The 14,949-nt window shown below is 36.9% G+C and overlaps 1 protein-coding gene across 1 annotated transcript; it reads right to left on the reverse strand.

Moving 5' to 3' along the window:
- Nucleotides 1-8,099: 8,099 nt before the first annotated feature.
- On the reverse strand, nt 8,100-9,050 carry LOC138159486 (olfactory receptor 1N1-like). Its single transcript, XM_069085858.1, has one exon. The coding sequence runs from the start codon at nt 9,045-9,047 to the stop codon at nt 8,100-8,102; it is 948 nt and encodes a 315-aa protein (XP_068941959.1). The 5' UTR covers nt 9,048-9,050.
- Between the last annotated feature and the right edge of the window lie 5,899 nt (nt 9,051-14,949).

A 14,949-nucleotide genomic window follows, 5' to 3' on the forward strand; every position in this document is an offset into this window, starting at 1 on the left:
CAAAGTTAATTGATGCTTCTTCTCTCCCCAACCTTAATCAGCTTGATGAGATTGATCCCTGAAAGAAGTCATCTGAAGGGCATCTCCCAGGAAGGTAGATTTGTGCACAGCTATTTTGCTGATTGAACTCCAGAGATTGGGGCTTCTTCTTGATGACTGTTTGGTTGAAGGTTAAGAGGAATGAACCTCATCAGCAAAACCTCCCCTTCTGTTGTTAATATATGAGTGTGTTGTGAAACTACTCATCACTTTCTTCCTATCTATTTTCTCTCAAACTATTTCTCTTTTGGAATTCCAGACTAAAGTATATCAAAGGTTGGAGGGGAAATATTTCTTTTTTTCCCCTGGAATCTCAACTCCCATTTGCCTTCTTGTGCTTTTCTGTTTCTTTTTTTCCAGATTGTCCCATATAGATTTTGAGAATGGATTTTTTCACTATTGAATTATTTCACAAGCAATTCTAATTTACCCATATAATTTAGATAGGTAAGATGATGTAGTGTAGAGGTGTCTAATGCGACAATAGGTGGCCCCACAACAATTTCTGCTTGAAAAAGAATAAAATGTAATGAAAAAATATTTAACAAAATTAACAAAAATGCAATTCAACACAGATAGTATTAATGTATAGTTTTCTGAAGTCAATAGGGATCCATTTCAATCTGAGTTTTATACCTCTGATGTAATGTAGATAGAGCTCACTTGTGGGCAGGAAGGACTTAATTAACCATTGTAGTATACTCACAACGTGGGTAAATCATTTAGTCTTTCAGTTCAACAGGCAATTTTCTAAGGCAGTTGCAGAAGTGTTGATTTTCATTGGATGAGAGAATTCCTTTAAAGGAGCTGTATGGTAATTAAATTATAGATTCAATTACTAAAAAAAAACCTAACAAGACTTATGAGAAAAACATCATGTAAATAGTAAGGTGCTATAAAATGTGTAATGTTGTTGATAATTATAATTGTTAAATGAATAATAGAAAAGACAAGTTGTCTCAAAGGAATGGTCCTCATTTAGCTGGATTTGGAATGCTCTGTCCACATCTTACATTACTTGACCTTGAAAGCTCAGGACCATGCAGATAAATGCTAGATTGCTCAAATCTGCCAGAAGAAGAAAGAAGGAGCATAGGAAGCAAAAGTTTACCCAATTCTGGGAGAGATATAGGTAAGCAGGGGACTAGTATGCAAAGTGACAAAATGGTGAAAATGTGTTCTGAAGAGATATTATGTACTGCAATTTAATCTGTAGGAATCAAATATTGGAGACTGAAGGGCTCTTTGATTCCTGGGTATATAATGTGGACAGTACCTCATGGAAATGAATTGAGAACCCACTGAAAAGGTTTGGCATTCCCTGGAGTCATAGAGTCTGGTTCTTCAGAGTAGCATAGCTCATATTCTTCCTATCAGAATCGGAAGAAGCACCTGGCTAGCATGAGACCTAGGTCTTCCTGGGACTAATGGAGAAATCTTTGACTCTTCTCCATTACTTCAGTTGGTCCAGAGTGGAAGCCAATTCCAAAAGAGAGTGGGTATTTCACAATAAGGACTCAGAGATGATGCTCTAGATGTTCAAAGCAAAGACAGAGATTCCTAGAAGCCAGAAAACTCAGAGGTGGGTTCATGGAGAAGGTGGACCTTATTCTGTACTTTGAAGGTTAGCTAAGATTTAAAGAAGCTAAGGAAGCAGATGAGGGCATTCAAGACTGAGGGAAGAGCATAAGTAAAATAAAGGAGGCAGGCATGGCAATTATGTTCTCTCAAGGTTTGAGATAAAAGAATAAGAACCTTAAGTGTTAACTCTCAGAGAAGGAAAATTAACATGAAAATTTCAACTCATGTTTGTTTGTTGATGGAACAGCCATAATCTACATATAGTAGGGATGGGACATGAAGAGAAGAGCCAACTTAAGAATGAGTTATTTCTAGAAGCAACCTTTCCCACCCTTACACTATGCCACAGGATCTGAGACACTTAACTGATTTTCTTGGGTGCTTGGTATTGAGATCAGATTATTTTCCTGATGCCATGGTTCTCTTCAAAAATGAAGGACCAACTATAACAACAACAAGGTATTGAAAAGATTCCCAGGAAATAGTCTAGTCTTCTTCTACCTTTGCTCATTATTTTTCTCCAGAGACTCTTAAATGTGTATCCCCTTACGGTAAAACTCCAGGGCTCATAATGGAAGTAGTCAAAGTTTCTTGACATCTTTGTTTGATGACTATACAGACAATTCATGGTCCTGGGTCAGTTCTACCTTGCATCACACTTCCACGTGGTCCCCACCAAAACATTCTGGGTCTATTTCTTCCATGTTCTCCCTTTCCTATGTTTCATCCCCTCACAGTCTGAAGTGATAATAATCCATAATTATAGAAATTGTAGAATCATGGACTCAGAATTCAATTAAATCTGACAAATATATATATATGTATACGTTAATTTACCATTATTAAAAAGTTACCTTACAGAGAATATAGTCCAAGCTCCCATTCAGAACTACAATTTTCTCACATGTAATGATGAATGGTCAAATAATCTCTAGTTGAACACTTCAAGTAATGGGGAGAGCAGCAAATCCCAAGGTAGTTCAATACATTGCTGGAAAAGTTCTAATAAGAACAATCTTCATCAAATTAGATCAAAATATATCTCTTTTAATTATTGAACCTAGTTCTTCCTTCCCCAGAAACAGAAAGACTTTATGGGCCCGTTGTCATATGCAATCCTTCAGCTATTCTCTGAAAATAGAAATAGTGTTCCACACATATCTTCTTTTCTCTAGTTGGCACATGATCTATTACTCTATGGTTATTATATGATATAGATCATTGTTGAAATCTTCCTCTTATTGATTATCCTCATTGAGGGACATCTGATTGTATCACGAAGACCCCAGGGATGACTGATCTCCCATGCTATCTACTTTTCAGATTTTACACTTCAACCTAGCTAAAGCCAAAAATGTAATAATACCTCCAGTGGACCATATATAGTAGTATTTATACAGTATTTTAATGTTTAGAAAGTGCTTTACAAATACTATCTCATTTTTTCATCTTCAACACAACCTTGGGAAGTTTGTGCATTATTCCCATTTTACAGATGAGCAAACAGGCAGACAGAAATTAACTGACTTGCCCAGTTTAGGAGGGTTTGGAACCAGATTCAATTCAGGTTCCCCTCACTCTAAGACCAGCATTCTATCCACTTCACTGCCTCTAAGAACTGTTGTAATTAGCAGAGGAACCATCTTGCCTAGTAAAGGCCTCTTCTTATTCCAAAGATACTTTTCCAAACTCCCTAAAAATAATAAGGAAAACAAAAGTATGTTTTTAAAACTGGAAGTTTAACTATTTTCCACTTATTGCAATGGTGCTGAAGTTTTGTGTGAAGACAGAATGAACTCTCCAGCTTATGAAAACATGACTGGGAAGAGAAGACATAAGATTTGCCAAACTGGTATTTAGGTTCCTAGGGTTTGGCATCATCAAATGTCATTGTCTGACAAAACTATAACTGGTAACCTGTCCTCTTTCTTCACTAAGCTTGATTCCTTTACCCTTCCTTAAGTTCCAAGAACACTAATAAATTAATGGGTATATCAATGGCAAAAATGATTGAGAAACATTTCTTAATAGTAATCCTGGGAACCTATATTGCTGTCTGAGCTGAGGTCATGGGTCCCCAATCCTTAGCAGAGAACACTCATTTTAGCAAAAATCCCTCAGTAGTAATAATAATCTTGAACCTCACTAAGGTGTTGCTACATGGAACCCCAAAGCTCCCACCTCCAGAGTCACTGATTCCCTTTGCTTTTCACTCCTTCAGATAACATAAAAAATGCTTTTCTATGAAGACAGTCTTAAAAGATTATGATTCTGGGGCAGCAAGGTGGCACAGTGCCCCAGAATCATAATCTTTTAAGACTGTTTTCATAGAAAAGCATTTTTTATGTTATCTGAAGGAGTGAAAAGCAAAGGGACCTGAGTTCAAATATGGACTCAGACACTTAACACTTACTAGCCATGTGACTGTGGGCAAGTCACTTAACCCCAATTGCCCTGTCTACCCCCTCCAAAAAAAAGCAAAAAAAAAGATTATGATTCTTCAGTTTGGAAGACTTAGAAGGGAAAGACACAAATCTATTAAATACCAAATAGAGGAACATGACAGTTAATTGAATGGAATGACATAGAATTATTCTGTCTCTCCTCCCCCAACCCCTTTACCCTCAACTTAAGTTGGAAAGATGTAATTTAAGGAAAACATAAATCCTTCTAAACACATAGTAGGATGATGGTAACAATCCTCACACAACTTCTTATATAGTCATATAAATCCCTAGGGTTGTTTTCCTCATTTGCAAAATGAAGATGTAAATTGACCATTACTTTCAGGTAAAAAAATCATTAACTTTATTATTCTGAACTACAGAAGCAGATTTTCAGTGTAGGAAGGCCCTTCAGAGTTCCTTCCTAGTTTCCTTCCTCATTTTCCTATGCTTGACTACAAGCTCCTTCTATAATATTCCCAACAAATGGCCATTTGGTCTCTGCTTGAAGATATGGAGAACTTGCTACCTTCTAAGGCATCATTATCCTATTTTTGGCAGATCTAATTTTTTGAAAGTTTCTACTTACCTAATACCTGCCTCTCTATAACTTCTGCCCATTGCTTCAAGTTTGTCCTCTAAGGCAGGGCTTCTTAAACTTTTTCTACTTGCCACCCCTTTTCACACTTTTGCAGTGTTCCTTGGCCCTACATTGACTTGAGGGCATGCTCAGTACAAAGTGTGTATGCTTTGTGTTCAGAACCAAGGCTGCAGTGAAGTTGTGTGATGCAACACAGGCAAGCACTTAATAGGAACACCTCAGATTTATTATGCATTTGATTTTTAATTAATTTTTGGTCCCTGGGCAATCAGAAACCTTTTATTGTTTTCAATTTTTTTTTTCACAACCCCATATATGGAGTTGTAACCCACAGATTAAGAAGAGTTGTCTAAGGCCAAGCCAAATGAGTCTTTCATTCTACAGATTTTCATATATTTGAAAACAGGTATTATATTGACTGAAAGATTTTTTTCTATGTATTAAACATATAGAATACACAACTTTTTTTCACAGATTCTCGTCTTCTGTGACTTTTTTTCCTTTAGCAGTTTTCTCTCTCTCCTCTGGATATAGTCTAACTTGTCAATATCCTTCCTATCAGAACTAGACACTAACCGCGCATTATATTCTGACCAAGGAAAAGTGTTATGAACATGTTACTTCTAATTATGAAGTCTAAGATAGGATTGGAGTTTTTTGACTGTGTTTGTAATCCCCTAACTCTAATATTTTTCAAATGAATTGCTGTCTAGGTACTAATCTTCTGTCTTTTACTTATGCCCTTTATTTTTAACTATTTTTTTTTAAGTTTTAGAAATGTTTCCTGTTTCTTTAGAACCTTTTGTAACCAAGTAAACATGCAACTAAAATTAATAATATATAATATAATATTAATAATATCATTGTTACAATATAATTATAATATTATTATATAATATTAATAATATAATATAAATAATATATCGACCTCAACTGAAAGCACATGCAACATTTCATATCTGAATCACCCTTCCACCTTTCTATTAAAAAAAAACACCGTACTATAATGGGGAAAAAGGAAAACAAATTTATTAAAACCAATATGAATAGGCAAACAAAAGATCCCTTCAGTAGCTATGTGCAAAAATATTTGTCCCATTCTACCCCCTTAATCTGTCACCTCTGTGTAAGTGATAGCATGTTTCATCATCATACTCAGTCCTCTGAAATGATGAATGGTCATTATATTGATCATAGTTCTTATAGATTTCAAAGCTTTTTTAATAGTGTTATTGCTATTGCATAAATTGTTCTCCTGATTCTTCTCTTTCATTCAGCATTGGTTCACAAGTCTTCAAAACTGCTTATTATTATAATATTGATATGAGTACACATTTTTTCTTCTAGCTCTGTTCACTTCACTCTTACTTTTATAATTGAAAACCCTCCAGAAAGCAAAAGGAAATGTTGAGGAACCATTTGTGACAAATAAATGTTATGGAGTACTACTGTGCTATAAGAAAGAAGGAAACTGATTACTTCAAAAGGATATGAAAAGGTTTATATGAACTGATACTACTGATTTTCTTTAATGTAAGAGCTAGACTATGCATTTTCCTCTATTAAAGTTGCTCTTTCTTGTGCTCTTTCTTTTTCAAGAACTGAAGGTTTTTAATTGCACTGTAAGTTCAATATGAGTAAATGTAAAGTTAAAAAAAGTCAATGATATCTTGGACTGTATTAAAGGAGAAGAGGCCACAGCAAGAGGGGTAATAGTTTTACTCTGACCCAGTGATATCACAATTAGATTATTATCTTCTACTCTATTCACCATATTTTAAGAAGAAAAGAAATGGGATATGTTGGTGAATGTGCAGAAGATGAACAGCATGAGTGAGATAATTAGATAATGTGTCATCTGTGGACTAGTTGAAGGAACTATGTTGGCTTGCTTGTAGAAGACAAGATTTAGAGGGATGAGCAGGACACCATAGTAGTCTTGAAGAATTGAAAGGTTGTCCTGTGACAGAGGGGTTAAACCTTGGTACCAACAAACAAGTGGAAGTTCCAAAGAAACCAATCTATATTTGATGTCAGGTTAAAGTTGGGAGTGTTTTGTTTTTTTTTTTTGCTTTTTGGAAGGCATTTGGGGTTAAGTGACCTGCACAAGGTCGTACGGCTACTTTTTGCATTAAGTATCTGAGGCCGAATTTGAATTCAGGTCTTCCTGACTCCAGGACCGGTGCTCTATTCACTGCATCACCTAAAAACTCTACTAGAGTTGCTGAAACCCAGGATCGAATCAGGGACCTTTATATCTTCAGTCTAACACTCTCCCTATTGAGCTATTTTCACGGGGGTGTTGTTGAGAGGATTCTTGGTCAGGTAAAGTTTGGGTTCTAAGTACTCAGATGTCCTACCTAGTTCTTCAATTATGTGGTTCAATGAGGAATGCCTTAATTTTAACATGTTGACTTATTTTGGTATGTCAATTGTCATCTCAAGTATATGTCATTATCATGCCATCTACAAGTTTGATCAATATGGCACCTATAACAATTCAAGTCTGTTAAAGAGGTTAAATAGTTAAGGAAAAACAAATTGGGGTCATTTTACTAGAGACTTGTCTCCAAGTTTTCTTTTATCCATTAGGGAATATTTTCAAAACAGACCAAGCTGCATCAAAATTGATTATATGAAACAAAATGGTAACTGAGGACACACTGAGACAACTATGATTTAATTTGCAAAGTTAGCATTTGAATATCAAACCAGGTCACCTGATTCCTCAAAAGTCAAAGACAAGGAGTGATTTACAGAGGTGATTTTTATAACAAAAAAAGAGGAATAAAAAATGAGAGAAACTTGTTTTGAACATAATTCAATTGGAAAAGGCAGGTCACTTGACTAGTTAGCTTCTCCCACACTTTCTTATCCTGTCCTGCAGTGGTGCCTTTTGTAACCAGAAAGTGTACTAGGAAAGAAGAAAGTATGGTCCATGGTTAGCAGTCATCCCGCATCTTCCTTACTGGAGTCCAATATACAACTTAGACTGTAGCTCAAGGAAAAATGGAGCTTGCCCACTAGGATTGGAAAGAGGAACTTTACTTCTGGCTAACATTTTGCCAATTGCCAGAAAGGGGTACTTAGCCTTTGGTCACTCCCCCCCACTTTCTGCCAAAGAAGAAAATCTAGTTTTTTTTTAAAGAATAACTTATGATTATTTTATTTTGGTTTACTCTAAATTATCTGCGACTAAATGATAGTCTCAAACTACCTATTCACTAAATCTATAGGTATCCTAGACTTAAGAAACTATATATATATATATTAGTCTGGTTTAGTTGTTAGAGCTAGCTTTTCCTAAACAAGGGAATTTAATCCTATAATCAAACTAAAAATAAATCAAAATAATCAAACATAGCTGATTTTCTTTCCAGTTCAAAGTTGAAAAGAAGAGATTGAGAGAAGGCTCAGCATAGAGGGCCAAGCAGTCAATGTAACTGAGAGGCAAATATCTTGCCTCTGAGGAGACTCCCAAGGGCCACCTTCATGTCTTGGTTTCTCAGGCTATAGATGAAAGGATTGAGCATTGGGGTTACCACTGTGTATATCACAGAAGCCACAATATTTTTGGTGGGTAAAGTAGATGAAGGACAGAGATACACACTGAAAATTGTACCATAAAACATACAGACAACAGAGAGGTGAGAGCCACAAGTGGAGAAGGCCTTTCTCCGGCCACCCCCTGAGGATGGCATCCTGAGGATGGCAGAGACAATGCAGATATAAGAGACCAGAGTGCATAGGAAGGGAACTGTCATAACTGGGCCACCTGCAACAAAAACCATTAATTCATTTAGATGCGTGGGAGAGCAAGAAAGTTTCAACAAGGGACTGATGTCACAAAAAAAATGGGATATTTCCCCTACCACACAGAAGGAGAGTCTTGCCATGAGCAAAGTGTGTAGCAGAGCATGTAGATTAGTGATCACCCAGCACACACTCACCAGAAGAACACAGAGCTGGGGGCTCATGGCTGTGGTATAATGGAGTGGGTGACAAATGGCCATGTAGCGATCATATGCCATTACAGCAAGCAGGAAGCTGTCCATGTCCCCAAAAGAAAGAAAGAAATACAGTTGTGTCAGGCACCCTGTATAAGAGATGGTGTGAAGCTGCATATGCAGGTTATGTAGCATCTTCAAGACTATACTGGAAGACAAACCAATGTCAGCAAAGGAGAGAGTGGCCAGGAAGAAATACATCGGGGTGTGGAGGCGAGCTTCAGATATGATGGCAAGGAAGATGAGCACATTCCCTGCCATGGTGACCAAGTACATGCACAGAAACAGTCCAAAGAAGAGGTGTTGGTGTTCTGGCCACTGGGAGAGCCCCCAGAGAAAAAACTCAGAGATACTGGTCTGATTTCCACGTCCCATGTCATTGACTTGTTAAGGGGTCACAAAACAAGAGTCCTAAGAAAATAAAATAACATGTCTTACATATATCACAGAGTGGAGTAGAAATAACTAAACTAAGATTCAGGATAATGGGTTCAAAATCCACTGGTGCCTTCATGCCATTGATTCCATCCCCTGATATCTCCTTTGGGAGCTCATTTAGTGGATGATTCCTCTCTCCTTTTCATCTTCAGTCTCTCTCCAAATACTGTTTTCCCACTGCCTATACACATGTCTATACACATGTTCAGAATTCCCTTACCCTTAAAAAAAGTCTCTAAGCTGTACCTCCCTCAAACTAATGTCCTTTATTTCTATTCCCTTTAACTGCTAACCTAAAAAAACTTTTATTTAAAGGATTAAATAAAGTACCTAGACTCCACTACAAGGAATGCTACTGAGATCCATGGATCAATAGACTTTTCTCAAGTGTTCTATAGATTAGTGATATTTTTGTATAAATCCTTCTCTAATTCTATCTCAGAGATCAACAAGAGAGAATACTGTTAATAATATAAGTAATTTTAGGTTGGCTAGGTGGTGCAGTGAATAGAGCACCAGCCCTGGAATCATTGAGGACCTGAGTTCAAATCTGGCTTCAGACACTTAACACACACACAAAAAACTAGCCGTGTCACCTTGGACAAGTCACTTAACCCCAATTGCCCTCCAAAAAGCAAAAAAAAGTAATTTTACTATTATATAACAAAATAAGATAACAGGACTGCTCCATTTTATCAGTAAAAAATTTTTTTTAATATTCAAGTATTATTGCTGTGAAGCACAAAGATCAGGGGGCTGATGAAGAGTGAAGCTGCAGCTCTCCTAAAAGGCTTAATGACCCAATGGATAGATCACCAAATGGGGAGTCAGGAAGACCTGACACACTATCTGTGTGACCCTTGGTATGTCACATAACTTATTTCTGTTTTATTTTCCTCAATTGTAAAAATGGGAATATTTTTACAACCTACTTTCTAGGATTATTGTAATGATCAAAATGATATAATATTTTAAGAGCACTTGGCAGTGTTTAGAATGTATTAAGTACATACTTAATAAATGTTTGCTTATTTTACTTGTGTCCTTTTCTCCCTGGTGCCCTTTCTGAAGAGGGGAAGCTCCACTGGCCATCAAATCCATCTTAGTCAATTAGAAAATATTAAAATACAGGAAGGTGAAGAAAATTTAAAAAAGCTAAAAATCCAATTAGGATGCAGTTTAGTTATGCCTCTTCTGGATTTTATTTTCTTAGAGAGTTAAACTCAGGTTAAACAATTTGTCCAGAGTGGCACAGCTAGTCTGTTTCATAGGCATGATTTGAATCCAGTATCTTTTAACCATAACATCACACTATGATTCACTATACTCCACATCTTTTTTTAAATAATAATAATTATAATTATAATAATAAAGATCAAGAACCAAAACAAGAACTAATGTTTGCATAGTTCTTACTAAGTAATAGGCACTGTGCTAAGTACTTCACAAACACTGCATTATTTCATATATTTCTCAGAACTACTCTGGGAGATGGGTGCTGTTGATATTAAAATCTTATTTATAAATCATTCATTAAATTAATAATATATGTATCATTTTAGAATCTAGTCTCATCACAGATTTTTGTGTGTATACAGTGAGTTCATGCATGTGCTTGAATACTTAGGAGTGTGCAAAGAGAAATAACATCATAGAGAGGGCAGAGAGCCTGTCTTGGATATATGTATATACCTTCTAGTCCTGCCTCTGACCTTATGATTCAGAGTACCTTCCTTAATCTTCCAATGCACCTGGTAACACTCTAAGATTAGACAGTGAAAATTTGTTCATCCAGGCTATGGCCTGGACTGCTAAAGAAATAGATGTTGGAGTTAGAGTCAGGGGAACTGGCTTCCAGAGAATCTTGGCTCTGATATTTTACAAACTAGTACTTTAGCTCTAACTCTAGTGTGACTGAATCAGGGAGAAACGTGCTGATTAGTCTACATGCTGGGTTAGTCAACTGAGAGTTAATGGATTACCTAACAATAAGGAGATCTATCTTATCTGGTGATTCCATTCTCTCCCATAATCTATCATTCTTATGTCTCTGGTTCTCGTCTTCATAACCTTTCTGTACTCCTGACTTACAGTTCCAAACTGACCGCACCACAGCTCCATCTGAATTCCAACTGCCATCTTAGCCTCACCGAGTACAAAAACAATGTTATCATCAGTTGCTCAAAACCAACATCTGACATTACTACTTTTTTCAGTAGCAGCACCATTCACCTGGTCTCCTGTGTTCAAACTTTAGGAATTTTCTTTGATTTTTTCCAGTCTCTCTTCACTTTTGTCTCATGACCAACATGGTGAGTTCATTCCACTTTTAACATCTCCAGCATCTTTCTCCTTTCCAGTTTCCACTGTCTCTACCTGAGTACAGATCTATATTACCATTCTTCTGCACTACTGTGTCAGTCTCCTCACTGGTCTTCCTCTTTTTGCTTTCTCTGCTCTTTAATCCACCCTTCATTACCATAGTCCTACACTAAAAATCTAGCAGTGCATAATATCTAAGGGATCAAGTTCATATTCCCTAGTTTAACATTTAAGACCCACCACAATATTCTGCAATATTTCATTTCTAGCTTAAAGTCATGCTATTCTCCATGATATATTTGACTTGATAGGTAGCTAGATGATACAGAGGATAGATTGCTGGACTTGTAGTTAAAGAAAACCTGAGTTCAGATCTTTCCTGAATTATTTACTCTCTCTGTGACCCTGGGCAAGTCATTTAACCTTTGTCTGCCTCAGTTTCCTTATCTATGAAATAGAAATAAGAATAGTACTTACCTCGCAGGATAAAATTAGATAATATTTTTAAAGTGCTTTGCAAACCTTAAAGTGCTTTATAAATGCTAGATATTATTGTTGTCACCACAATCACCATCATCATCATCATTATATTTTGTATAATTATAGATTCCGTATTTTGTAGATTCTGTACTTTACTCCTATCATACCTTTGCTCAGATTGTTTCTCATACTAGTAACTACCTTTTGTCTGATTAATTCCTACACAGTATCAGAAGTTCATTGAAAATACCCTTATGTCTGCAATCAGTAATATCTTGGACTTTTTTTTTAAGCAATTGGGGTTAAGTAACTTGCTCAGGTTTACACGGCCAGTTATTTCTGGGTGTGGTGCTGAGTATAGGAGCCCAGATTTGATCCCCAGGTCATCCCGACACTGGAGCCGGTGCTCTTATTCACTGTGCTACCTGGCCGCCCCCTTGGACTTCTTTATATCTTGTTTATACACTTGCCATGCACTATTTTTTTTAGTCTAATTGTTTAACAGAGGCAGCATGATAGAGAGCCCAGTTCTCTGTCAGCTCAATCTCTCACACATACTATGTGGCCAGGCAAGGCATTTATTTAATCTCTCAATGCTCCTCAAGGAACTAGGACAATAAATTTCAGAACAATTACAAACCTACATTGGTCATGGGAGACTCTTTGCTGGGAGATCCTCATGGCGCTTAAATCACAGACTGGAAACTCCCCAAAATGTGTAGTGGAGAGACAGACAGAAAGATAGATAGTGATCATTCATTACCTCCAGCTGTTCTGCGTTGATTTCAAATGCTGAAAAATTGTCACTGAGTGGACAATGTCTTCTACCACCTCTCTTCTTGTCAGATGATAGGAATTCAAAGTCTGGTTGGGGTATATAAGGGACCTCCCTTGACTCAAGGAGAAGAGAAAACATGTTCCACAGGCTGTCAATCCCTGAACTGGGCAAGTAACTTAGAAGAAAAAGTCTTTGTCTTTAGTCGGCATTTAGAAGCATAACTGTGCGGCTTTAGAGCCCCACACTGAGCTAGAGAGAAATGAGGAGCAGGTCTGTGAGTCCAAAGTGCCTTTCTTCCACTTTGCCTCCCCTTCCTCCCAAAAAAAAAAACAGATCAGAGCTCATATCTTCTTAATTGGCACTTTGACAGTCTCTGGGAAAACACTCCCTAAAGATTCATTAGAGGAATGATGAGTAATTGCCTGACCATCTATGTCCCCTCCAGGTCTTTTCCACCTGGGACAGAAGGGAGGGTCCCCAGGATGGAATTCCACAGTGAGGGACCTAATGCATTGTCCATTTTCTGGGTACCATAGAGCAAGTAATTTTGGGTTCTCTTGGGGTATCACCACTTTCTTCCTCTATTAACTCTTGGAGTAGGAGACAATAGAAGACAGTGTTCTCAGTTGTTCCCATTGACCTCTGAATAAAATTTATCTCCTCAACAGAATCCTTATCTCCATTCCTGTTCTGGTCCTGAGGAATTCCAGGTTATTACTTTGCACTGTCTTTCCCAGACCCTCTTTCACCATGCCCTATACCTGAAATCTGAAACTCTGGGGCAAAACCATACCTGCAATGTATCATGACTATGCTAGACACAGGGTAAGATAAAAATGAAGTAGTAACTGCTAGACAGCATCTATACCAATAGGTTTTAAAAAATGGCAAACTAAATTCCAGGCATGGTTATTTGTAGCTTCAGGGATCAGGAAAGGCTATAACTCAATCATCAAATCTACTTACATGAAATTGACTTATAGAATCTTAATTTGTTTTTGAAAATTTTAAGATGTTTTTATCTTTGTCTTTGGTTGCTATATTACCTACATTTCCCAATGTATCCTTCCCCCTTCTATCCCTTCCCATAGACACATCCCTTCTAAAAAGAATAAAAATAGGAAAAAATAATTCCACAAAGCTTTTTTTTTTAAGTTTGAGATTCTGTGCAGTGTATCACATCCATACTGATTGGTATCTGGCTCTCTGAGGACAAGTTCCTCTGTCCTTACTTAACCTTGCTTATTTGAGCATGATGGTGACTGAATTCATTGAATCTCGTGGTCAAAGTCTTTCGCATGTGGTAGAATCATGCTAAGCTTATGCAACTGGCACAGCCATTTAGAAGTTGGGGGTCTTCTGAATGCCATGCTAAGATTTTTTAGTAGGACGTTGCAAAGTCTCTCTCTCTCTCTCTCTCTCTCTCTCTCTCTCTCTCTCTCTCTCTCTCTCTCTGTCACACACATGAGATATATAAATGTATATGAATAATATACATTTACTAATGTATTAATATACATATTTTTGTTGTTGTTTATTCATTTCAGTCATATATGACTCTTTGTGACTGCATTTCTTGGCAAAAATACTGGAGCAGTTTGCCATTTCCTTCCAAAACTAATTTTACAGATGAGAAAACTGAGGTAAACAGGGTTAAGTGACTTGCCCAGGATCACACAGGTAGTAAATGTCTGTGACCAGATTTGAACTCAGGAAGATGAGGCTTCCTGATTTCAGACCTAGCAGTCTATCCAGTATGAAACCTAGCTGCCTCACTATACGGATACCTATACATATAGACATATAACACATAAATATAATGCATACATACATAAACATATATGTTGTATTATTCCTACATGCATGCAGATGTGTACATAGGACACATGTACATAATTATGCATAAATACATACAGATTAGATAGATGATATATAGATTCACAAATATATGACTTCAATTAAATCTTAGTGATGTATTCCATATATCTCCATAGTTTCTCTGATCTCCTTAAGTCACACCCAAAACTCACTCTCTTAATATTAGTGCTTCTCTTCAACTGATTATCTCCAACTTATCCTATATATAGTTTATTTCTACATAATTGTTTACTTGTCATCTCTTCCTTTAGACTGAGCTCCTTGAGAGGAGGGACTCTTTTTTTTTTACTTTCTTCTGCAAGCACACCCATGTATCCTCCATCCATTAAGAAAAATCAGCTCTCAATTGATTCAAACACACCTGCTAGCTATCATCTTCTA

Source organism: Petaurus breviceps, unplaced genomic scaffold (assembly GCF_028583685.1).
Source record: "Petaurus breviceps papuanus isolate PSGF00001 unplaced genomic scaffold, PetGlider_PUasm1.0 176, whole genome shotgun sequence".
Lineage (NCBI taxonomy): Eukaryota > Metazoa > Chordata > Mammalia > Diprotodontia > Petauridae > Petaurus > Petaurus breviceps.

Bases quoted from the DNA above. Each gene is read 5' to 3' on its own strand.
- LOC138159486 (XM_069085858.1), bottom strand. From the start codon at position 9,047: ATGGGACGTGGAAATCAGACCAGTATCTCTGAGTTTTTTCTCTGGGGG.